General features: G+C 64.0%; 9 protein-coding genes across 9 annotated transcripts; 4 read left to right on the plus strand and 5 right to left on the minus strand.

Moving 5' to 3' along the window:
- Positions 1-553: 553 nt before the first annotated feature.
- Positions 554-1,869, minus strand: JCM10292_007487 (uncharacterized protein; the record flags this gene model as incomplete). The annotated part of the gene is made up of 6 exons (XM_076646576.1): positions 554-823; positions 877-1,018; positions 1,076-1,151; positions 1,206-1,260; positions 1,323-1,398; positions 1,454-1,869. 6 exons carry the CDS (start codon positions 1,867-1,869, stop codon positions 554-556), a joined length of 1,035 nt encoding a protein of 344 aa, XP_076507818.1.
- A 1,063-nt stretch (positions 1,870-2,932) lies between these two features.
- On the minus strand, positions 2,933-5,190 carry JCM10292_007488 (uncharacterized protein; the record flags this gene model as incomplete). Its single annotated transcript, XM_076646577.1, has 6 exons — positions 2,933-3,248; positions 3,474-3,653; positions 3,704-3,726; positions 3,974-4,285; positions 4,356-4,465; positions 4,518-5,190. 6 exons carry the CDS (start codon positions 5,188-5,190, stop codon positions 2,933-2,935), a joined length of 1,614 nt encoding a protein of 537 aa, XP_076507819.1.
- Positions 5,191-5,860: 670 nt separating this feature from the next.
- JCM10292_007489 (RlpA-like double-psi beta-barrel domain-containing protein) lies at positions 5,861-7,288 on the minus strand (the record flags this gene model as incomplete). The annotated part of the gene is made up of 5 exons (XM_076646578.1): positions 5,861-6,065; positions 6,149-6,578; positions 6,658-6,711; positions 6,785-6,866; positions 6,974-7,288. The coding sequence occupies 5 exons, from the start codon at positions 7,286-7,288 to the stop codon at positions 5,861-5,863; spliced, it is 1,086 nt and encodes a 361-aa protein (XP_076507820.1).
- Positions 7,289-8,189: 901 nt separating this feature from the next.
- On the minus strand, positions 8,190-10,152 carry TAF6 (TATA-binding protein-associated factor TAF6; the record flags this gene model as incomplete). Its single annotated transcript, XM_076646579.1, has 7 exons — positions 8,190-8,486; positions 8,598-9,119; positions 9,179-9,459; positions 9,523-9,582; positions 9,642-9,882; positions 9,947-10,042; positions 10,099-10,152. 7 exons carry the CDS (start codon positions 10,150-10,152, stop codon positions 8,190-8,192), a joined length of 1,551 nt encoding a protein of 516 aa, XP_076507821.1.
- A 185-nt stretch (positions 10,153-10,337) lies between these two features.
- On the plus strand, positions 10,338-12,447 carry JCM10292_007491 (uncharacterized protein; the record flags this gene model as incomplete). The annotated part of the gene is made up of 4 exons (XM_076646580.1): positions 10,338-11,777; positions 11,834-12,013; positions 12,078-12,230; positions 12,301-12,447. The coding sequence occupies 4 exons, from the start codon at positions 10,338-10,340 to the stop codon at positions 12,445-12,447; spliced, it is 1,920 nt and encodes a 639-aa protein (XP_076507822.1).
- Positions 12,448-13,433: 986 nt separating this feature from the next.
- JCM10292_007492 (uncharacterized protein) lies at positions 13,434-13,954 on the plus strand (the record flags this gene model as incomplete). Its single annotated transcript, XM_076646581.1, has 2 exons — positions 13,434-13,565; positions 13,634-13,954. 2 exons carry the CDS (start codon positions 13,434-13,436, stop codon positions 13,952-13,954), a joined length of 453 nt encoding a protein of 150 aa, XP_076507823.1.
- A 157-nt stretch (positions 13,955-14,111) lies between these two features.
- JCM10292_007493 (AP-2 complex subunit mu) lies at positions 14,112-16,269 on the minus strand (the record flags this gene model as incomplete). Its single annotated transcript, XM_076646582.1, has 12 exons — positions 14,112-14,117; positions 14,176-14,210; positions 14,273-14,282; positions 14,351-14,540; positions 14,624-14,857; positions 14,940-15,101; positions 15,167-15,275; positions 15,342-15,474; positions 15,536-15,627; positions 15,692-15,714; positions 15,776-15,879; positions 16,054-16,269. 12 exons carry the CDS (start codon positions 16,267-16,269, stop codon positions 14,112-14,114), a joined length of 1,314 nt encoding a protein of 437 aa, XP_076507824.1.
- A 250-nt stretch (positions 16,270-16,519) lies between these two features.
- Positions 16,520-18,106, plus strand: SER1 (O-phospho-L-serine:2-oxoglutarate transaminase; the record flags this gene model as incomplete). Its single annotated transcript, XM_076646583.1, has 5 exons — positions 16,520-16,561; positions 16,685-17,408; positions 17,465-17,555; positions 17,624-17,943; positions 18,015-18,106. The coding sequence occupies 5 exons, from the start codon at positions 16,520-16,522 to the stop codon at positions 18,104-18,106; spliced, it is 1,269 nt and encodes a 422-aa protein (XP_076507825.1).
- Positions 18,107-18,529: 423 nt separating this feature from the next.
- JCM10292_007495 (uncharacterized protein) lies at positions 18,530-20,702 on the plus strand (the record flags this gene model as incomplete). The annotated part of the gene is made up of 9 exons (XM_076646584.1): positions 18,530-18,814; positions 18,906-19,051; positions 19,112-19,331; positions 19,395-19,493; positions 19,636-20,032; positions 20,090-20,157; positions 20,238-20,359; positions 20,418-20,467; positions 20,650-20,702. 9 exons carry the CDS (start codon positions 18,530-18,532, stop codon positions 20,700-20,702), a joined length of 1,440 nt encoding a protein of 479 aa, XP_076507826.1.
- Between the last annotated feature and the right edge of the window lie 139 nt (positions 20,703-20,841).

A 20,841-nucleotide genomic window follows, 5' to 3' on the forward strand; every position in this document is an offset into this window, starting at 1 on the left:
CCTCCCTCGTCGCTCCCGTACCCCTCCGTCTATCGTACTTTCACCCCGTCTTCCAGCTCGCCTCGGCGCCCGCTTGTGTCTGTCACTGTAACATGACCCTTCGATACCGGTGTCACGGAGTGGACGCAGGGGTGGAGCAAGGTTGAGCGTGCGCTGGAGTTACGCGCGGAGCGGCTCATCGCGCATGCTCGCAAGCTGCGATTTTCGCCCTCGCATGGCGATCTCGAGCTTCTTGGGCTTCCAGATGCGTGCGTGTGCACTGCTGGGCCATTGACCTGAGCAGGACTCCTGCTTCTCCTCGACTTTGAGAGAGACGAAGATGCCCTTCCAGGCCGCGGCGACGTTTGCAATCCGGCTCGAGAAGCGATGCGCACTCGAGGAGCAGTGTCTGTCAGGTACCGATTGCATTGCAAAAAGAAACGTGCGCGCGAGAGAAGAAAACCCCTACTTCTCCGTCTGCGAGAGGTGGTAGAACTGCTCGGCCATCTCGCCAGCCCATTCGGCGACCGGAGTGTCTATGAGCGAGGATCTGTCAGTACGGAGCAGGAATGCGTCAGGCTGGAAGGGACTTGCAGGTGAAGTCAAAGTCCTTCGGCGCCTTGTTGGCAACCCAGCTGAAAGGTGCCGTTCGGAAGTCTTCCTTCGAGATCGGCGGGAGGTGGCTCTTGAGCTCAGGAACTCGGTTCGCCATCGCCTGTGCAACTTCGGCCATGCTGGTGTCAGGAATGGCGAGGAGGTATCGCTTGCCATTGGCAATGTCGGCGTGCGAGGTAACGGCGCGAGCGTGCGCGCGAGCAACGTCGCGGACTCCAATGAAAGTGTGCTGCAGTCCAAATGTGAGTTCAAGAATTCGGACTGGAGTGAGGACGCGCGCACATAGTCCTCGAAAGTTCCAGGCTGCGGCAGCTGCTCCTTGTCCCAGAGCGCCTTGTACATCAAGTGCGACGTAGAGCGCAACTCGGCAACGCTCTTCGCGCCGGGGACGGGGTTATGGCCCTGCACAATCGAAGGCGCAACGCTATCGACGCAAGTTGTCAGTTCAACGGTGAGGTCAGACAGAGGAGAGCGAGCGGACGTTGCGAAGGTGAAGCTGGGCTTCTCGCGCTCGACAAAGTCCCACGCAGCACGCTCAGCGAGTGCCTTTGAGGCGGCTGTCCAATAAAGCGTCAGCATTGAGGACGGAGGCTGGTTCTGGACAAGCCGACCGTAAACCAGAGCACCGCGCAGCGGCGAGTCGGGAAATGCGGCAGCCTCCTCGTACTGTGAAGGCGACATCTAGTGAGTACTGCTCTGGAAGGCACATTGCGGAGGCCTGGAATCACCGTAGTTGGGTTCCAGCGGTCCTCGGTAACAACCAGCCCGGGAGCAAGCTCGAGCGGGCTGACATAGGCCACAAAGCTGCAGATCGAGCTTCAGCTTATGCAGGTCGCAACCGAATCCAGACGTGACTTACGAGGAGGTCAATGCAACGGACTTGACGGTCGCAACTCTGGCGGCCGATTTGAGAATCGAAAGCGCGCCCTCAATTGCGGGCTTGAGGATGTCGTCTTCGGCGCTCGTCTTGATCTGCAAGTCTGCGGGGCTCGCCGTATGCACGACGCCGTCGACGCCCTGCAGTGACTCGTCAAAGACGCCGTCGGTGGTGATTGCGCCCTGGAGGAGCGAGAGCTGCAGGCGGTCGCCGTACTTCTTGCCGTACACGCCAGCCCAGGCATCAATCTGAGACTGGCTGCGGAGCGGCAGACGGACCGAGTGGCCCGCATTGAGAAGCTCGAGAGCGACAGCAGACCCGACGAAACCGCTCGCGCCGGTGACGAGAATGAGACGTGTCGTGTCGGTGTTGAGTACTTGCTTGACGGAGGGAGACATGATGAGGGTAGTGCGGGCTCGGCTGAAGACTTTGCAGAAGAAGGAGGATGGAAAGGCTCCCTCCTGATGCACTTGAGGACCACCTGGACTCGGATTGCTCAGCTCCGAGATTACGCAAGTCCCGCCCGGCCCCCGCGCCTCAAGATAGCCTTGTAAGCAGCCGGACCGCTCGCCAAGCAAGTGCGGCACCGCGGAGAGGCCAAGAGAGAGCCCGACGCCCGCTTCGGACAGCGACCCTCGGACATCTGGTCAGCGCGTAATCAAGAAGCGCCGGTCCGGGCCATTAGGCGCCCGGGGTACGTATCTACGGTAGGAGAGCCTATTGGAGATGTCTCCGGGGAGCCGAGCGAGTTCACATGCAGCGGTGCAGAGCCCGACAGGACGCGTGATTGCCTTCAGCGATGTCGACTCACGGACTTGCATCGCAAGCCTGGCCGGCGCGCGCAAGCCATTCCGCGGTCTCTTGAGTAGAGCACAGTGTTCAGCGTGCTTCGCAGAAGCGGCGTAGCAGGTTCAAGCCCCATCGCAGTCGAGAATTTGAAGGACGTTGTCGTCTCCCACCCCGTCGTTGCGCCCGCTGGACAAGCGAGGAGATAGCGTGGCGGCCCGAGCAGGAATTCCAGCCTTCTATGCCAGAGCACGAGACCATCGGCGGATAAGGGCGAATCAGGCGGGTGACAAGCCTTCACGCGGCCCCAAAATGGGAGATGTGCAGCGATGAACGGCGCGTGTGCTCGCGGTACTTGGTCCACAGTATTGCATCGACAGCTTCTCGCGCTCCTGCAAAGCTGGAGTTGAAACCACAGTCTGCGGCAGACTTGTTCCGCGTGGCTCGCGATGGACCTTGCACACTCATCGACGCATCCGGGATGTCACGAGACTAGCTCGCTCCGTGCCAAACAAGCGAAGAGGTCTACATGCAAGTGCAAAGAGACAAGTGCCTGCAGAAAGCGCGCAAGGGAAGAGGGCAATCTTCTAAGGAAGGCCGCAGATTTGACACGCACGCCGACCTCAGACGCGAGAAAGCCTTGAGCGATGATATCACAAGGGGCTGTACACAATGCTACAAACCGACGCCGTCAAAAGCAAACGTTTTCTCAAGCGCTGCCCAGTCGCGTGCGCGAGCTTCCCTCCACTCGTAAGGCGAGATGTCGTCCTGCAGCACGCTGCGACCGAAGTCGATGAAGGCCAAATTGGCTGCTTCTTGAGGTGTTGGCGAGCCGTTTTGCGACGGAGAGCTGACGGAGGACGAGGTGAGGGCGATGGTTTGAGGGGAAGGTGATGCCAGGTCGCCGACGATACGCAGATTTGAGCGGTAGATGTCGCCATGTGCGACGCCGCAGTCATGAAGCTGTTGCAGAGCCTTGTGGCGGTCCAACCTGTAGGTTCAAGCATCCCGTCATTCGTAGTTGCGGCAAAGGATGACTTGAATGGAATCAACTTGCGAGAGGAGAAAGTCGGGGGGAAACGATTCGAAAGCGTGGCCAAGAAACGTCGTAACGATTCCGTACGCGCTCGTGTGCTCGTCAGATAGGAAGAGACCTTCGTAACCAGGGAAGAGCCGGCCCGCCAACGAGGGCGCTCGAGCCATGAGATGCTCGTACACGCGCACTTCGCGCTGCAGATCGGCGAGGATCTCGTCGCTATCGTCGTAGGAGGTAGGTACCATACTGAGGACGAAGCCATTGTCGCTGGAATGATAGGTGAGCTTGGTGGAAAGGCGCATAAGTCCTATAAGCTGAAAGTCGAGGGGGAGGACCGAGCCCCGGGCAGGATCGACGGAGCTGTACCATGGATCAGCGTTGGTCAACCCACATAGAGCAGCTTGACTCACTTGAGGTCCGTGGTGAAAGCGCCCTGACGGAAGGAAAGCCTCGAAGGAATAGCGCGGGACCAGACACCGTGCAGCGTCTTTGAGCCGCGTTTGATGCGCAGCAGGACGTTCGATGCGCTGGCGAGTTCCGGCACTGGTTCTTGGGGCGAAGCTGCGACGTGAGAGGCTGTTGTGGCTGTTGTGCTGGATATCGTGCTCGCAGAAGCGGGCTTTTCGCGCGAAGGGCTACTCAGTCATCATTCTCGATTGCACAGGTCACGCAGGGCTTACAGGGTGAGGAAAGCGGTTGAAAGGGAGGAAGAGCTTGTCGTCCGCATCGACCGTTTTGCGCTTCTTAGCTGGCGGGCCCTGCTCGACCTGATCCGTCGAGACGCGATCACGCTCGAGGACAGTCGCAAGGAAGAGTGCCGCGATGAGCGCGACGATGCAATGCTCTGTGCTGCTGAGGAGATAGGGCGCAAAGAGACCCGTGCCGTCGATTTCGGCGTACACTAGCCACGACGAGCCGTTCGTCAGCAGCAGGACCAAACGCCGACGCTGATCTGAGCTGAGTTCGGAAGCCCGGTCCTTGCCGAGGGCTAGCTGCGCGTGTATCTGAAAGGCTCGAGTCAGCCGATACTCCTGCGACAGGACAGGAGAGCTCGAGACGAACCTGCAACAAGATCCAGTTGAGCGATTTGTCCCAGCCGTCCTCCGATCCAAGCTTGCGCCCGTCTCGGCACGCGCCCCAAGTCTCGGTGTTGGTAATGCTGCCGCGGTCGTCTGCAAGCGTAAATGAGCATGGGATCAGGGGGAGGTCGAGGCAGCGACGTACCGAACTCAGGCATGACCATCCGGATTCCTCGAGCCGCGTTCTCAATCAGAGCCTGCATGTCCTTCCTCGACAGAGCAGCCTCGGTCTTTATCTCTATCAGGAGGCGCGGCTGCTCGAGATTCTCGAAAGCGAGTGCGAGGGAGGAGGCCGCAAAGGCGTCGCGCGGAACATGCAGGAGGACGGGTCGCCCGAGGACGGCAAGAAGGAATGCGCAGAGACGAAGCGCGAGCATTGACCAGAGTGCGACGCGCAACCCCTCCTCGTTGGCGTAGCGGTACAGGAGGGACGGCATTGCGAGCGGAGAGGAGGGGTCGGGCCGCTGAAGGGGAGGCAGGGGAGATGCATCGGCCTGTGTAGGCCCGACGCGATCCGCATTCGCGCATAACGCTGTCAGTGCGTTCATGGTGTCGGTGATGTAGTCGCCCTCCATGAGCTGCACGGCCTGCAGAGGACGGAGGAGACTGCTCTCCTCCTTGCTCGGCGGACGCGTGCGCTCGAGAAGCTGAGCAGAGGCAGCGTAGACATCGCCCTGCGAGCTCTTGTACGCTGCGGGCTCGTACGCGGAGGGCGCTCCGGGCGCGAGGCACAGGTCACTCAGAAGCGACGTGAGGTGGCAGTTGGCGTTGTACGGACGAGCCTTCGAGGCGAGCTGGGCAGCAGGAACATCTTCCATGCTCTACAGGCCTGCGGGAATCCTGACCGCAGTAGCGAGCTTTTGGGATGAGGCAAAGGAGAACTATGTAGAGTCGCGCAACAAGGCGGCAGTCGCGGACAGCGCAGAACGATGCGCCTGCCGTGTCTTATAGATGTCTGTGCAAGGCTGCAGCTCGCTAGCTATGCAGCGACCGCTAGCAGGACATTGCGCTCCGGCTGCGCTACTGTACCTCAACAGACCGTTCCGCGCAAACTCGCAGGCGCTCATACCGGCATACGCAAGATCTATCCACACAGTGCGCAATGCGTTAGGTTGGACTGTGTTTGCAGGCGAGGCAGGAGGCGCATGCGCCAACAACGATGAAGGAAGAAAGGGGCCGTCTCCAGAGAAAGGCCAAAGTTGTAGGTAGGCACGCACGCCGAGCCTCCGCGCTGCAACCTCCGCAAGGGAGGGCGCGCAAGGGAACCTCGAGCGAGGTGTATAACGAGGGGGTCGAACGAGAGGAGTGCCAGGAAAAGCAAGACGTGAGTCGAAAGAGGCTAGGAGAGGGGTATCAAACCGGGTATCGAATCGAGGAGAAAGAACGACGTTATGTGTGCAAGGTGAGAAGAACGAGGGAGAGGTGTGCTCGAGTGGCGGCGAAAGCGGATTGCGAAGGTGCAGTGCAGTGCGGTGCGACGAGGCGGAATTAGCTCTTGGCAACGACGGCCTGCGCGGCGACGACATTGCCCATGGCGATGACGAGCTGGGCGATGCCGTCGAGGTTGCCGCCAATCGCGCCAGCGGGAATGGGCTGCGCAGCGACCTTGGCGACACCGGTCGCAGACGCTACTTCGGACGACGCCGACTCGGTGATTGTAGCGGAGGAGAGGGTCGAAGTCTCGGTCGGAAGGCTGCGGAGCAGTAGGTGTGAGCCGGCATAAAGGCAGAAGAGGCTTTGCGCCAGGTTGAGGCCAAAGTGTCGTGGAAGACTCACCTCGAGAGGGAGGAGCCCGCAGCCGCCGCACTCGCCGACGCGGCCGAAGCAGCTGCCGCCTCCGACGCGACCGATGCCGCCGAAGCAACGGAAGCGCTCGATACTGATGCAGCGGCAGCCGCCGCGCTTGATGACGATGCGGCCGCGGCGCTCGCGCTGGAGGAGGAGAGCCACGCCGCCTGCGCGCTCGAAGACGACGACGCCCACGCGGCGTGGCGCGACGAGGACGAGCTCGCCCACGCTGCTGCGGCAGAAGAGCTCGACGCGGCAGCAGCGGCAGCTGACGAGCTCGCGGCAGCGTCGGCAGCCTCCTTCTCCTCCTTGGCCTTCTGCGCGGCCGCATCGCTGCCCGACGACCAGTTCATGTAGAAGACGCCGACCGACTCGTCGGCAAAGTGCTTGAAGAGTGCAGGACTCATGTCGAGGCCGCCTGAATGCACCAACGTCAGGTGCGGTCCTCCGAATGTCGCTCGGGTACGCGAGCTGGTGATTCAGCGGAGAGAACGCACCGTATGGGCAAGTGGGGCACGCGTCGGTGACCTGTGCCTGCGCCGTCTTGCCACCTGAAGTGCGCGTCGACTGATCAGTTGGGCGAACGCCGGAGAAAGCGACAAGAGGCGCAGAAGCGAGGCGTACCATACGAGATGGTGATCGTCTGGAAGCACCAGGACGAGACTGCGCCGAGGTCGCCGTATTGCGCCTCGTTCAGCGCGACAATCTGCAGGACGATGAAGGAGAAATGAGTACACAAGCGACGCAGCCGACGAGGACCTTGGAACCGGCTCCAGCAGATCCGGCCGTCCTGCCCCTGCGCTCTCGACTCACGTAGTCTGAAGCACTGCTGTACGTCCCGCACGCGCCTAGCCCAGGCGCAAAGAAGGTCGCGCGCCCGCTGTACCCGCGCTTCATGAGGCGGTGTCCCTCCGTGCCGTTAACGGCAAGACTCGTCTCGTTCGCCGCGGGCAGCGCTTCGAGGTCGATGACGGGCTGTGCGTCGGGCGCCGGTGCGCGCAGGACGCGGCTGAAGCGGCGAGCGTGGGCGGCGGCGTCATGGCCGTGCGAAGAGGACGAGGCGTGAGCGGCGGGAATGGCGGAGAGCGAGAGGGCCGCGGCGGCGGCCAGGACGACTGCAGTCTTCATTCTGGGTGCTCTGCGGTTGACTGCACGGCTCGCGATGCGGCGGGACGGGCGAGTCGGGGTCGGTTGGCAGACGAGGAGAAGGGGAGGGAGCGGTTCGCTTGCGACCGCGCGGTGGGGTGGTGATGGCTGGGGCGGGATTCAAGCGAGTATATGTGGCGCTGAAGCTCTCGTCTGGCTCTCTAGAGCGAGGCGGAGTGGCTGTCGACGGGACAACAACCTCGTCGACCTTCTCTTGTTGGCGGGGCGTCCCCCTCTCGCCGCGCCCCGCCCGCACGGACCCCTTGCTTCCGCTCTGACGCTCGCGGGTGACTGGATACACGCTCTAGACTCTCCGCCGACTGCACCCATCCGTCCCGTCGTCCGCGTCAACCCTGTCCAGACGCGTCTCTGGTGTTTGTCCTTCAACATGACCCCGATCTCGCCGACATCCCTCGTCGGGCCCGTACCTCCATCGCTGCTGAGGTTTGAACGTACAAAACGATGCCGTGTGGGGCTCGGCGACGCGCTTGCAACGCCTTGTTGACACGAGACTCTGGCTTGCTTCATCGTGACTGCATGGCTATCGTGAAGGGCAGGCCAGAGCTTGACTGTGCTGGCGCGCTCTGCTGCATTGCCCCATCGGAATGACGCTAGCGCTGTCGAAGAGACGGCTTCCGCGATTGTCCGTGGCTGGTCGCGTCCGCCTGGCCTGCTGCCGAAGAAGGCCTGGCCTGCTGCCGAAGAAGGTGCGCTCTTCCGGGATGCCTGCCTGAGCGTGTGAGCTTTAGGCGTCGTCTGCACCGCTGTGCTCGTGACAGTGCAGCTATGGCGGAGGGAAAGGTGCCGGCGGCGATCGATGGAACGCAGAAGAGTCTGCGACACGGGAGAAGCGTATTGCGACAGCGACCCCTTAGCCCTTACATTACTCCTCCATCGCGCTCCTCGCTTCCTCATCCTCTTCATCCTCCTCACCCTCGGCGTCGTCGCCTTCACCTTCTCCCTCGCCCTCGCCGTCCGCCTCTGCTTCCTCCTCCTCCTGCTGCGCGACCGCCTGGATGCCCGCAACCGCCTCGTGCACGTCGCGCCCGCCGCGGTCCCACTGCTCCGAGATGATCGAGCCGAAGAGGGTGCCGTAGCGCTCGGTCAGGGCCTGGAGGGATGGGGCAGAGGAGGAAGAAGGCGACGAGGGCACGGGGAGGAGCGAGGCTTTGAGGACGTTCTGTGGGGTGATCAAGAGAGTCAGTCGAATCTCGACCTAGACGAGAGCCCAATGTAGAGCGCCAAGCAAGCGGCTGGTGGGACTCGCAAGTCCCGAGAGAGACCGACTCACGAAGACCTCGCGCACGACCTCTGCCCTCTCGCCATCATACGTCTCGTCCTCGCGCTCGACCAGCTCCCCAAGCGCCTTCAGCCCTCCGCCAATCCACTCTCGCACGGCCTTGTTCCCGCCCGCCGCGTCCGCGCTCGCCGCCGTCGCGGGCTCTGCGCCAACACCGACGACGATCCCGCTCAGTCCGCGCGCGGCGCCCCAGCGCGCGCCGAGCCCGCGCGCGTCGCCCGCGAGGCCGCGGAGGAGCGTCTTGGTGACGCGCGGGAGGAGCGATGGGTAGGCGTAGGCGTGCCGCTCGAGGACGAGGTGGAGGAGCGACGCGGCGAGCGTGCGGATCGTCGGCGGAGAGGGGTACACGTCTGACGGGACGGCGGGGAGCGCAGAGGTGAGGAGGCAGGTGAGGATCGGGGGCGTGAGCTGGTGCAGGTACGGCTCGACGAAGAGGGTCGGGTTCTCGAGCATGGCGTGGAAGAGGTCGAGCGCGCGCTGCAGCGCTGGGAGGTCATGCAGGTGGTTCGCGATCTGCGGTCGTCGTGCAATCAGCACGGAGTCTGGCATGGTAGTAACGCAAGTCGACGCACCTGCTCCCCACCCCATGCGATGAGGTAGGGCACGAGCTGGTGCAATCCCGGGTCGTTCCGCACACTTCCCAGCGCCGCCTCGCGCACCTCTGAGCTCGACTCGCCTGCGCCCGATGCGCCTGAGCCAAGTGCGTCGACGAGGCGGGTGAAGTAGAGCTGGAGCTCGCGCGAGAGGACATGCTTGACGAGCGGAGTGACGGCGGATTGGGAGTGCTGGGCGGAGGAGGATGCGGTAGGGATGAGGGAGGTGGTTGAAGGCTTTGGTGCGTACTTGGCGAGCTCTGCGGGTGCGACGCCGTCGAATCAGCGAGGAATGAGGGACAGGCAGTGAAAGTCGCGCGCACCTTGCGGTGTCGGGTTCTCCTTGATGAGGGGCTGGACGCCCTCGATCGCAAGCCAGTGTGCTATAAGCTCGGTACCAGTCAGTACGGGGCAGTGCATTGCGACACGCAGCGAGACGGACCGGTGAAGGAGATGTCGCGCGGGACGCTGGGGACCTCGGTCTTGATGACCTTGCTGAGGTCGACCTCGTCGTCCTCGACGTGGTAGACGGTGCCGGTGGCGGTCACGGTGCGCTTGAACGGCGGCTGGTGGCTCGACGCAAAGCCCCACAGCGGCTCGAGGTTGCGGACCTTGAGGGCCTGGTCGACGTCGTCCACCTTGAGGCGGGTCCGGCGCGAGTGCCGCATGAACTTGATCGATTCCTGCACGCCACGCTCGAGCCGTCGTCAGCCCGACCAGAGCGCGAGCGAGAGGAGAAGAGCGCACCTCGATGATCTCCCACAGCCGGTACTCGACGTCGCCTGCGAGAGCCGCTGCGACGTCCTCGGGCAGGTTTGCGATGCCCACAGACTCGGCGACATCCTGCGCGGGCTCTCATAAGCTGCAGGGCAGAGAGCGAGGACGAGGGGGAGACGCACCCGGACCGAGTCGGTCTTCCACACGCCACTGAGGGTTCCTGCTTGCCGTGCCATGCGTGTGTGTAGCTTGACTGAGCTGTCTCAGCCAGTTGCAGCCCCTCTGCGCGGGAGGGCGAGAGCAGGGAGAGGGCGACCCGGATTCCTCTCCTTCCGCCCACATCGTTGCTTCTGCTTGCACGCGCTCGAGGGGACGAGGCAGTCCGCAGACCCGGTCAGGCAGCGCTCAGACTCTTGCCTCGATGGACTCGCACTACCCGCAGGGGCCAGACCGCTCCCCGCCCGCTCCCGCTCGCGACTCTGCCCACGACGCTCTCCACGACCCGTCGCAGGGCTCTCCGCCGCTCGTGCCCATCCCGCAAGACGCAGACCAGCATTGGGCACCGGGACAGTCCGTCCCGCCCGCCCACGACCGCCCTCCGTACGACGCCAACCCCTACGACCGCAACCCGTCCTCGTCGAGCTACTACGCCCGTCCGCCGCCTCCGGACGACCCCGCCTACCGTGCGTACCCGCCTCAGCAGCACCCTGGGTACCGCGAAGCGTACCCCGGTTACCCGCCCCCGCCGCGCGACCCCTACTACGGCAGGCCTCCTCCGCCCGGCTATGGCGGTTATCCTCCGCCCCGCAGCGCAGCTGCCTATCCCCCTCCGCCAGACCCTTACGGCCGTCCCGCCTACCCGGCTTACCCGCCGCCGCGCGACCCGTACGGCGCACCGCCGCACAGCGACTACTACGCTCGCCCGCCGCCTCCTGGGGGCGACTACTACGCCCGCCCGCCCGCGCCTCCACCTGCGCCGGCGCACTCGAGCAGCTACGGCAGTGCGAATGGCTACCCGGCCGCAGCTGCACCGCGCACATCGCACGAGCCGGCCCCCGCCCCACCTTCGCAGAGCCACGGCCCGCCGCCCGATCCCAACGACCTTTCGATCCCGCTCCTGTACCTCGCCCGCTCGGTGAGCCCCAAGACGTTCGCCCCGCTGCGGTCTCAGTACCTCAACCTCGAACTGCGCTTCGTCAACTCACTCCTCGACCTCGCCAACGACCTGCACGCCGTCTCGCTCGAGCACCCAAACCTCCTCGGCGGCCGGCGCCGCGTGTGGGTCACGGCCGTCGGCGGGACTGACGCGCTCGTCGCGCGCGTGCGCGGGACCATCGACACGGTGCTCGACTGGCGCGAGGCGGGCGACCTGCAAGAGCTCGAGCGCGAGCTCGCGCTCGAGGACCGCCGCGTCGTGACGGTGCGCGCCGAGCGCGCCGAGCAGCAGCGGCGCGACGAGCGCGAGCGGGACGAGCGGCGCGAGCGCGAGCGCGAGGACTCGGAGCGCGAGCGCGGGAGGCGCGAGATCGAGGACCGCGAGCGCGAGCGCTTCGAGCGCGACCCGGGCGCGGCGGGGCAGATGCATAGCGAGCCCGACGAGCTGAGCCAGCTCTTGCGCGCGGTGCGCGGCGAGGAACCGACGGCTGCCGCGGCCGAGGGCGCCGCCGGCATCAAGAGTGAGGAGCAGGACGGGCTCGTCAATGGCGCGTCGATCAAGCGCGAGTCGGTCGAGCGCGAGGGGTCGATGCCCGGCCCGCCGCCCACCGAGCCGCGCGAGCGCGAGCGCGAGCACGGCCGCAGCCAGTCGCCGGCACGGCAGCGCAAGCGCTCGAGGCGCGAGGACGACGACGAGCCTGACGAGGTGCGTGCCTTTCCGGCTTCTGGCACGCAATTTGACTGACATGGCGCTTTTGCCAGGACAAGGAGCAGCGCCGCGCCGAGCGCAAGCGGCTCGAGGCGGTGTGCAAGATGCCCCGTCGCCGCTGCGTTGACTCCTCGCTGCAGCAGGGGATCCCCGTCAACGACGAGACCCGCCTCGCCGACGACGAGCCGCAGCTCGGCGAGCGGCACAAGGGCATCTGGGACCTGTTTGGCGAGGTGCGTGCCCATCCCGCCGCGTAGACTGTCGAGCTCGTCAGGCTGATGCTGGCGATCCTCGCAGCCCCTCGACGATGTCTCGCCGCAGATCCAGGTACTCATGGCCCGTGCCATGCGTGACGTCACGTACCCGCCACGCCTCCGCTTGTACAACCATCCCGAGGCAGACGAGCAGCTCCAGCAGGCAGTCCCGTGGTTTGTCACGCTGCTCAAGACGGTGCGCCGATACTATGTCTCACAGTCGGGCCCGAGCCACCGAGCTGACTCCCGGGTGCCCCTCTGCACAGATCAAGGACCGCTACGAGCTCGCTGGCGCCGACACGGCTGCGCCGCTCGACCCGCCGCTGGCCGGCCCGTTCGCCACGTTGCCCGAGAGCAGCACCGCCGTGCCGACGCTCAACTCGCTCAATCCGTACTCGCTTCCGCCGGCCTAGTTCGCCTTCTTCGTCGTCACGATCGATGGCAAGGATCAGCAACCGTCAAAGAGGAGCCGCCAGGTACTCCGAACTCGTTCTTGCGCTCTCCTACGGATTTATCGTTTCTCGCCCTTGGCTTTCTTCTCTCTGTGTCTGCCTTTCTTCCGACGCACGGTTTCCCGTCGACTCTTCTGGAGTCTGCGGCTTGCCCGCGCCGCCTCCTTCTTGCGCTGCCCTTTTTCTTGCCCCGTGTGCCGTAATACCATCCGACGGACTCGTTGCCTTCCGACGCTTCGTTTGCGCTGGTTCTGTTGCGTCGCGCTCTCATCGCAAGCTTGAAAAGCGCCAATGTGCGCCCGCGACAGACAAGGACGGGATTTTGCTGGGACAGCGGACCGAGCCGTGATGTGCGAAGGGTCGCGCGCAGAGGCGGAGACAACGCACACCGCGGATGGCGCCCGTGTCGCTCAGTGGCAGAGGTGCAGAGCGCACAATAGGCTGCAATGCCACTTCTCGTCAACCGCGTCGGAAAACTTTCCTCATCCCTCGTCGAGGCGAGGAGCGCGTCGCGTGCGCGCCTTGTCTTCTTTCTCTTCAGTTTACTCCAGCGCTGCCCGCTCGACTGTCGAGTTTCCGCACACCTCCCCAGCTCGACAGCCACACGAGGTCTCTGGCCCTCTCCATCACGGGGAGAGTCAGCTACGGCGGCGCTCAGAGCGATTGTAGCCTTCCGTATCTCCTGCGCACCCCCTGTGCCTTGGTCGGGCGTCATTGAACCCGCGCGAGTGGGTGAGGTGGCTGCTTTGCCGGGCCAGAAGGTGCTCGGATCGTAAGTGTCGGCGACATCTCAGGGATTGACGGAGCGGGGAATGCAACGATGAGGTTGATCTTGTCACTTTCCCGTCCCTTGTGTGCCCTGCAGAGTCGTGTAGAGTGCAGCCCTTTCCCGCCCGAGAGCTCACGGCCGCGCTGGACCGTCGCTGCACCGCTTGCCCACGATCCCCATGTCCGCCCCGCCGAGGCAGGACGAAGCGCTCTCGTCGCTCCTCTCGCTCGGGATAGACCGGCAGAAGGCTCTGTTCGCTCTAAGGGAGCACGGCGGTGAGGTCGAAGCTGCCGCCGACTGGTGCTTCACGGTGCGTTGCTCCCCCTCTCCTCTCTGTCGGGTCGGTCGAGCTGACCTCTCTCGATTACCTCGACGCAGGAAGGCGCAGACTGGACGCCGTCCTCCCTACTCAACACCTCTTTCACCGTCCCACCCTCCGCGCGACGCTCGCCCTCCCCGCCCGCCTCGCGCACCTCCCTCTCCTCGACGCCGCAGCACCCGCCCAACTGGCGCCCGACCCCGCACCGCCTCCTCCAGCCAGGCACGCGCGTGAGCATCACGCTCAAGCAGGACCAGGGGACGGGGCGCACCGTGCAGGGGACGGTCGCCGAGCGGCTGACGAGGGGCGACCATCCGCGCGGGGTGAAGGTGCGCCTCGAGGACGGGCGCGTGGGCAGGGTCGTGAGCGTGCTGCCGTAGCCTCTGCAGCAGAGATAAGGGCGCGTGTACATAGGCGAAGGGAACTGTGTTGTTACAACTGCGACATGGGGGACTGCGGGAGAGCGCGAGGAGAACGACTGCATGAAGGACAAAACGACTGGAGGGTATACGGACACGGCAAGGGGATGCGGCAGACTCAGATCTGCGTGTATGACCCTGGTCAGTGACGACCCACTGCTGAAGGGAGGAGCAGGACGCACTCGGATGAGGTACGACCCGTTTGCTTTTGTCAGGTCTGCAGGGCCACGTACGGTCAGTCTCGGGTCTACCGCGCGCAAGACCCGCAGAGCAGCTTACATCGCACCCACTGCGGACAGAACAAGAAGCCGTGTCAGTCACCGGCATTTACGCTGCGAGACGGGACGAGCAACGCACCTTGACGCTCTGGTAGTTGCTCTTTTCAAACACCTTGAGGAAGCGCACGAGGAGGCCCGACGCGGTAAACATGAGGACCTGGAAGTCGATCGAGATGGGCGGGCGCGACCACGCCTTGCGCACAGTCGTCTGCGACAGCGACGCCTCGGCCGTAAAGGTCGTGTCGGCGCCGCCTTGGAAGCGCGGGATCCTGCGATCGTCGAATCGCGCGATCAGCCCTGTACGGTGATGGGACGGAGCAGAAGCTGAATGCGAAGAACCGAGACGACGCACTTCCACACGATGACGTTCTCGGCGGGCACGTACTTTGCCTTGCCGACGCCGACCTTGCAGTCGACGCTCGCCGTGTTGAGCGGCGTCGGGATCTTGATGACGACGTTGGTCGCGCTGAGCTTGGGCTGGAACAGGGCGCGGACGTGCACCGTGTACTCGACGCGCGACTTGCCCACTTCTTCGACGATCGGCTGCACGCGGAACGGGAGGTTGATGTTCGAGGTCGAGCGGTACCTGGGTGCGAGTCGATGACGTAGGGGTGAGTCGGCAGGCGCGGGCGGGCAGAAGCAAACCCGGGCGAGGACGCGAGACGCACCGCATGAGCTCAAACTCGCCGTCGGGCGGGACAAACGAGATGGTGCGGTCGCTGTCAAACTTGCCGAGCTTGACACACTGGTGGAACTGGCAGTCGTCGAGCTCGACCGACGCCGACTCGAGCCCCCCGCCTGCGGGGAGCTTGGCCTTGTTTGGTTGCCCGCTGCAATGCAGTAGTCGGTCTCAGTCACGCAAGCTGCTGCAGCAGTGGAGAAGGACATTACGCACGCCTTGTCGATCACGAGCTTGTCATTCAAGCCAAACTTGCATTCTGGCGTCCCGCTCAAGTAGGCGCGCATGAGGATCTGCCCGTCAACATCCGCTCGCAGCACCGAGCCTGCGCATTGGATCGCAATGGAGTCAGCAACGTGCAGCCAACGACCAGCTCGGTGGCGCTGCTCACCTTTGGCGTTCATCGAGAGGTTGACCGTCTCGATCACGTCGACAAACGCCTCGTTCTTGCGGTACTTGACGTCGCTTCTTCGCCACGAAATCGCGCCCGTTGCCTGGATCGTGATCTTGGACGCTTCTTCTCGCTGCAGGTGGTTCGCGGTTAGCGATACAATGAGGGGCGCAAGAGGAGAGAGGGCAACGCACGACTGCCTGCTCCGATTTGACACCTTCGGTCGTGATGTACATCTTGAGCGTGTCGCTCTCCGAGTTTTGCGGATATCCAAAGTCGAGGATCTCTGCGTGGGATGCGTGCAGGTGAGCGAGTTGGGCTGGAACGGGCGCGGAAGCGAGACGCCGCACCATCAAGCAGTTCGTAGATCAGGCTGCAGGTATCAAAGGTGAGCTCGTTTGTCTCGGCAGGCTCAGGAAGCACACAAGACGGACACAAAGTTGTTCTTGACGCTCTCCTCGTCGAGCTTGCCAAAGTAGGACCTGCCGAGGTTGATGAAGCGGTAGAGAAACTCGTAGACGAGGGCGGCATTGGCGTTCTGCGGGCGTGCAAGCGCGTCAGCGGTGTCCAGAGAGGAGCATTCATGCTCGAAGGAGAGCGGCACTCCGGCTTGACGAGAGCGTGCACGTTTCGGAGGAGGATCGGCACCACCTCGGGCACGGTGTCCGAATGCGCCGTCACCACTCCCGGGCGTGCAAGGGGCACGACTCACGTGTTTGCAGACTGCGACGAGCCAGAGCCCGCCGTGGCGGGTGTGGAAGAAGGTCGTGTTGGAGAGGGTGATGAGGGGCGAGGTGGGTGGGGTCGAGCTGGCGACGACGTGGATGCGGAAGATGTCCGAGATGGAGCGCTTGAGGTCGGGGCGGAACAAGCGGCTGATAAGGACCTCGCCCTTCAAGTTGAGCACGAAGAAGCCCGAGATGGCCATGTTCGGGACGACGAGGGGGAGGGGAGGGGGGCCGGTGCGAGTGGGATGCAACGACAGGGGCCGGGCGAGGCACTCGCAGACCAGCGAGAGTGCACTCTGCTCTGCTCTGCGCACGAAGAGCGTCGACTTGGGCGAGAGAGCGGGAGACTCGCAAGTTGGCTGCGATCCTGCGAAGGTGCGGGGGTTGCCCTCGACTCGCTCTCACCACTTGGCTTGCAGAGGGAGAGCGACCCGCACAAAGTCTCGCACAATGGCAGACTTCTCGCAGCAGCTCGCCCAGCGCGCTTCCACTGTGCGCTCGCTCGAACTCGCTCCCTCCCCTCCGCTCGCTCTTGCTGCACTCGCCTTGACTCGCACCGCCGCACCCTCTCCTGCGGCACTCGAGAGCCCGTGTACTCACCCGTAGCGCCTGCAGATCAACCTCAACGCTGGCCCGTCCCCGCTCCCCGATGCCGCCCTCCTCACCGCCGCCGCGTCCCTCCTCTCGTACCCACAGACCCCCGGCATGGGCATCGCAGAAATCTCGCACCGCTCGGCCGCCTTTGACCAGGTCGTCCTCGACGCCAACAAGGACCTCCGCACCCTCCTCGAAATCCCCGACAACTACCGCGTCCTGTGGATGCAGGGCGGCGGCCTCACCCAGTTCGCCGCGACCGTCCTCAACCTCGCCGCGTGGTACCGCATCAAGCACCAGCTCGCACCGCAGGACGACGTCGAGGGCTGGTACGCCGTCACCGGCAGCTGGTCCAAGAAGGCCGCAGAGGAGGGCGCCCGCATGGGCATCTCGGCGCGCAACGTCTTTGACGGCAAGAAGCACGGCGCCAAGGGCAAGTTCACCGGCATCGCCCCCGTCGACCAGTGGGACGTCCCGCAGCTCGAGGAGAACGCCCGCAAGCCCGCGTTCGTCTACTTCTGCGACAACGAGACGGTCGACGGCATCGAGTTTGGCGGGCCCGGGTCCCCCGCCGCGTTCCCGTTCGAGGCGTTCGACCCCGAGATCCCCATCGTCGCCGACATGTCGTCCAACTTCCTCTCGCGCCCCGTAGACGTCTCCAAGTACGGCATCATCTATGCCGGCGCGCAGAAGAACCTCGGCCCGTCCGGCGTCACGCTCGTCATTGTCCGCGAGGACCTCATCGGTGCGCGTGGCACTTTGTCTTTGGGCGATACATCTGGCTCACACATCCCTCCACAGTCGACCTTGACGCCGCAGTCCAGTACGGCGGCGCGCGCGTGCCTGCCATGCTCTCGTACAAGAACATGGCCGACAGCAACTCGATGTACAAGTGTGTCTCTGCGTTTCAACCGATCAGTACAGCATTGTGCTGACCTTTGACTCTCTCGATCCTTGCAGCACCCCTCCGACGTTCGCCATCTACGTCTGCTCCCTCGTCCTCCGCTCGCTCCTCGTCTCCCCTCCCCTCCCTCTCCCCTCTCCGACCGCACGGCCCCTCGCGCCCCTGTCCGACTTTGCCGACCAAAAGTCGTCGCTCGTGTACGCCGAGATCGACGCGTCGAGCGGGTTCTACGTCGGGACGGCCGACGCCGCGACGCGCAGCCGCATGAACGTCACGTTCCGCCTGCCGACGGGTGGCGAGGAGCTCGAGAAAAAGTTTGTCAAGGAGGCGAGCGAGAAGGGGATCAAGGGCGTCAACGGGCACCGCAGTGTCGGCGGTACGTTCGTAGACTGGCGCAGCACGCGCTCGTGACGGTTCGGAGCTGACGACTAGAGAGTGGGTTCGCAGGCATCCGTACCTCGATCTACAACGCGGTCACCCTCGAACACGTCAAGACGCTCGTTGCGTTCATGCGCGACTTCCGGGAACGGAATCAGTAGACCTCTCGCTCTTTCGTGACCAACTGCGCACCTGGGACTCCTGCACGGATTGACATAGAACACGCATCCACTCGGTACGGTATCGACGTCGTGTCACGCTCGGAGGGGCCGAGGTGCTAGCGCAAACCGTCCCCGCGCGCCTGCCTCCTCACTCACGTCCACCAGCTCCTCCTCGCATTTGCCGCGTTGCATGCCGTTTCCGCTTGCTCCGCTCCCGGACTCGACGCGTTGCCCCGCATGCCCGGCCCGCTCCTCGGCGGACTTGCCACCGTCGGCTGCACGGTCCCCTGTTCGCGTCCGCGTCTACCGGCTGACGACTCCTCGCTTGCGACTGATGGCTGAGGCTCGCCGAGGCTCCTGTGCTGTTTGCTTTTCTTCCTCACGCTCTGCCGCCCGCTGGCGAATCGGCCTCGAGCAACCGCCATGTTCGCCTTCCCCTCCCTGCTGGGTCTCCTAGGAGCCAGCTTCCTCCTCCTCAGCCTCGCTTCTCCATGCACCGCGCGCTCAATCTTTGGCCACGCGATGAACGGCGAGACGCAGCGCTACACGGTCGCAGACTACGCGGCCGACATGCGCCTGTCGCAGATGGTCGGCATCGACGCGTGGGCGCTCAACGTCGCGTGGTACCCGGGCGAGCCCGAGCAGCTCGAGAAGATCTTTGCGGCTGCGGAAGAGACGCGGTACCCCGTCTTCTTCTCGTTCGACATGGTGCGCCTCGCTCGCCTTGTCCAGTTCCGTCTTGCAAGAGCGATCGCGGTGCAGCGAGCGGCAGGCTGACGCACTTGGCGCTCGTTTGCAGCTTCACTGGAACAAGGCGAATGCCTCCAACGTCATGCTGCACGATCGCCTCGCGCGCTGGGCGACGCACGAACAGTACTACCGGCTCGACAGCAAGATCGTCATCTCGACCTTCAATGGCGCAGAGAAGGGGACTTTTCTCGACGGGTGCGCCTCGTTGAGTCACCTGTCGCCCCGCTAGATGGCTGAGATCAGAGCGTCTTGCAGCGTCTCGACCTTCCGCGAGTCGAACGACCGCTGGAACGCCCTCTTCGCCTCTGTCCGCTCGCAGCTCAACCTCGAGGTCTACTACGCGCCTTGCTGGCTCGCGCCCTCGCCCGTGTCCAGTGAGGACGCTAAGGACCTCGAAGTGGACGCCGTGTTCAACTGGTTCGCCTGGGGAGGCGTGGGCGAGAGTGTGAATGTCACGGCCGACGCGGACGGAAGGGTGCGTGCCTCTCTTCCAGGCCCTGCTCTGAGTGCTTAAAATGCTCATTCGGTCTCCTTGCAGTGGCACGATCGTGCACGCGAGCGCGGTATCGAGTACTGGGCACCGATGGGGCATTCCTTCCAAGCGAGTCGTCCCCTCCTCTCGATTCTCTCGACGTTAGTTCTGATACATCAAACACCCAGGTGCACCAAGAACCTGACCGCTCATACTGCTACGGCGGTGGCGAGTTCTTGCTTCCGGTTCGCCTTTGCCCGCCTCCGTTTACGTCGCATCAACAGTCTGACACCCTCGAGCTTGACAGTCTCGCTACCAAGAGCTGATCGAGCTTGGCGACCGCGCGCCCGACCACATCGAGTTCGTCACGCTCACCGACTGGGGCGAGAGTACTTACTTCATGCCTGTGCGCGACACCTCGGACCCGCCTGTCGGGACTATCGACACCGCGTCGTACGTCTCGGGGCACAACCACACCGCTTTCCTGCTCCTCTCGGCGTACTACAACGAGTGGTACAAGACCGGCGTCAAGCCCACCATCACGAGCGAGGTCGTCTTCTGGTACCACCGCAAGACGCCAATCGATGGCCTGCCTACGGACGATCCGATCGGCAGGTCCGACTCGTGCAAGGCGCTCAGCGACACCATCTATGCTGTCGTGCTCATCCCCGAGGGGTCCAAGGCGGACAAGCTGTTCATCGCCAGTGAGTCTCGCCAGCGTCCGTGTCGACTGAGACTCCGGCTCACCTTCTCTCACCCAGCTGGTGGCGTTTTCGATGACGGTCACGCTGTCGGACCGGGAGTGAACCTCGTCTCGACGCCTTTTGTGGTGGGCAACACCGGCATAGTGAGAGCACGTCCCGCTCGCTTGAGAAGGCCATCGTGCTCACCGCTGCCCTCGCCTTGCAGTCGCTGCGAGACGCAGCAGGCGATGAGCTGCTTGGCAACTACGGCGTGCCGATCGTTAGGAACACCGAGATTGCCGACTACAACTACTTCAGCTACCTCGTTCCGGTCGACGCTGTCCCTTCGTGCGTCTTGACTCCCTTTGTCGCTCTCCTGGTCCGCACTGAGTCGAGCTGTTTCCAGGACCTTCATGAGCGTCAACGGAGGGGCAACAGACGCGAAGGCCGGTGGCGGTGCTTCAGCAAGCGAAGCCGCTTTTGCAAGCAGCCCATCCACCTCCGGCTCGACTGCCGCGGGTTACAACACAGACTCTCGGTGGGTCGTTGTGATACTCGTTGCGGTACCTCTCCTGGGAGCATTCGCGGCCTGGGCGCTGTGGCGACATGCTCATCGCGCCTCGTCTCGCCGCGCACAGGCAGTCGCGCCGTCGCCACGGCGCTCGTCACGCTCATCGCAAGGCGAGTGTGAGCGCCACAAGCAGCGACGGCAGTTCAGGCTCCAGTTGCACTTCGTCGGACGCTTCAGATGCCCCTCCTTCTCCTTCCCTTCTGCGCGCGCGTAGACCGCCTGCTTCTCGGCTGGACCGCGATTGAACTCGTTCATAGAA

This window comes from Rhodotorula paludigena (assembly GCF_050403205.1).
Source record: "Rhodotorula paludigena JCM10292 DNA, Rt_paludigena_JCM10292v1_ctg5, whole genome shotgun sequence".
Classification (NCBI taxonomy): domain Eukaryota; kingdom Fungi; phylum Basidiomycota; class Microbotryomycetes; order Sporidiobolales; family Sporidiobolaceae; genus Rhodotorula; species Rhodotorula paludigena.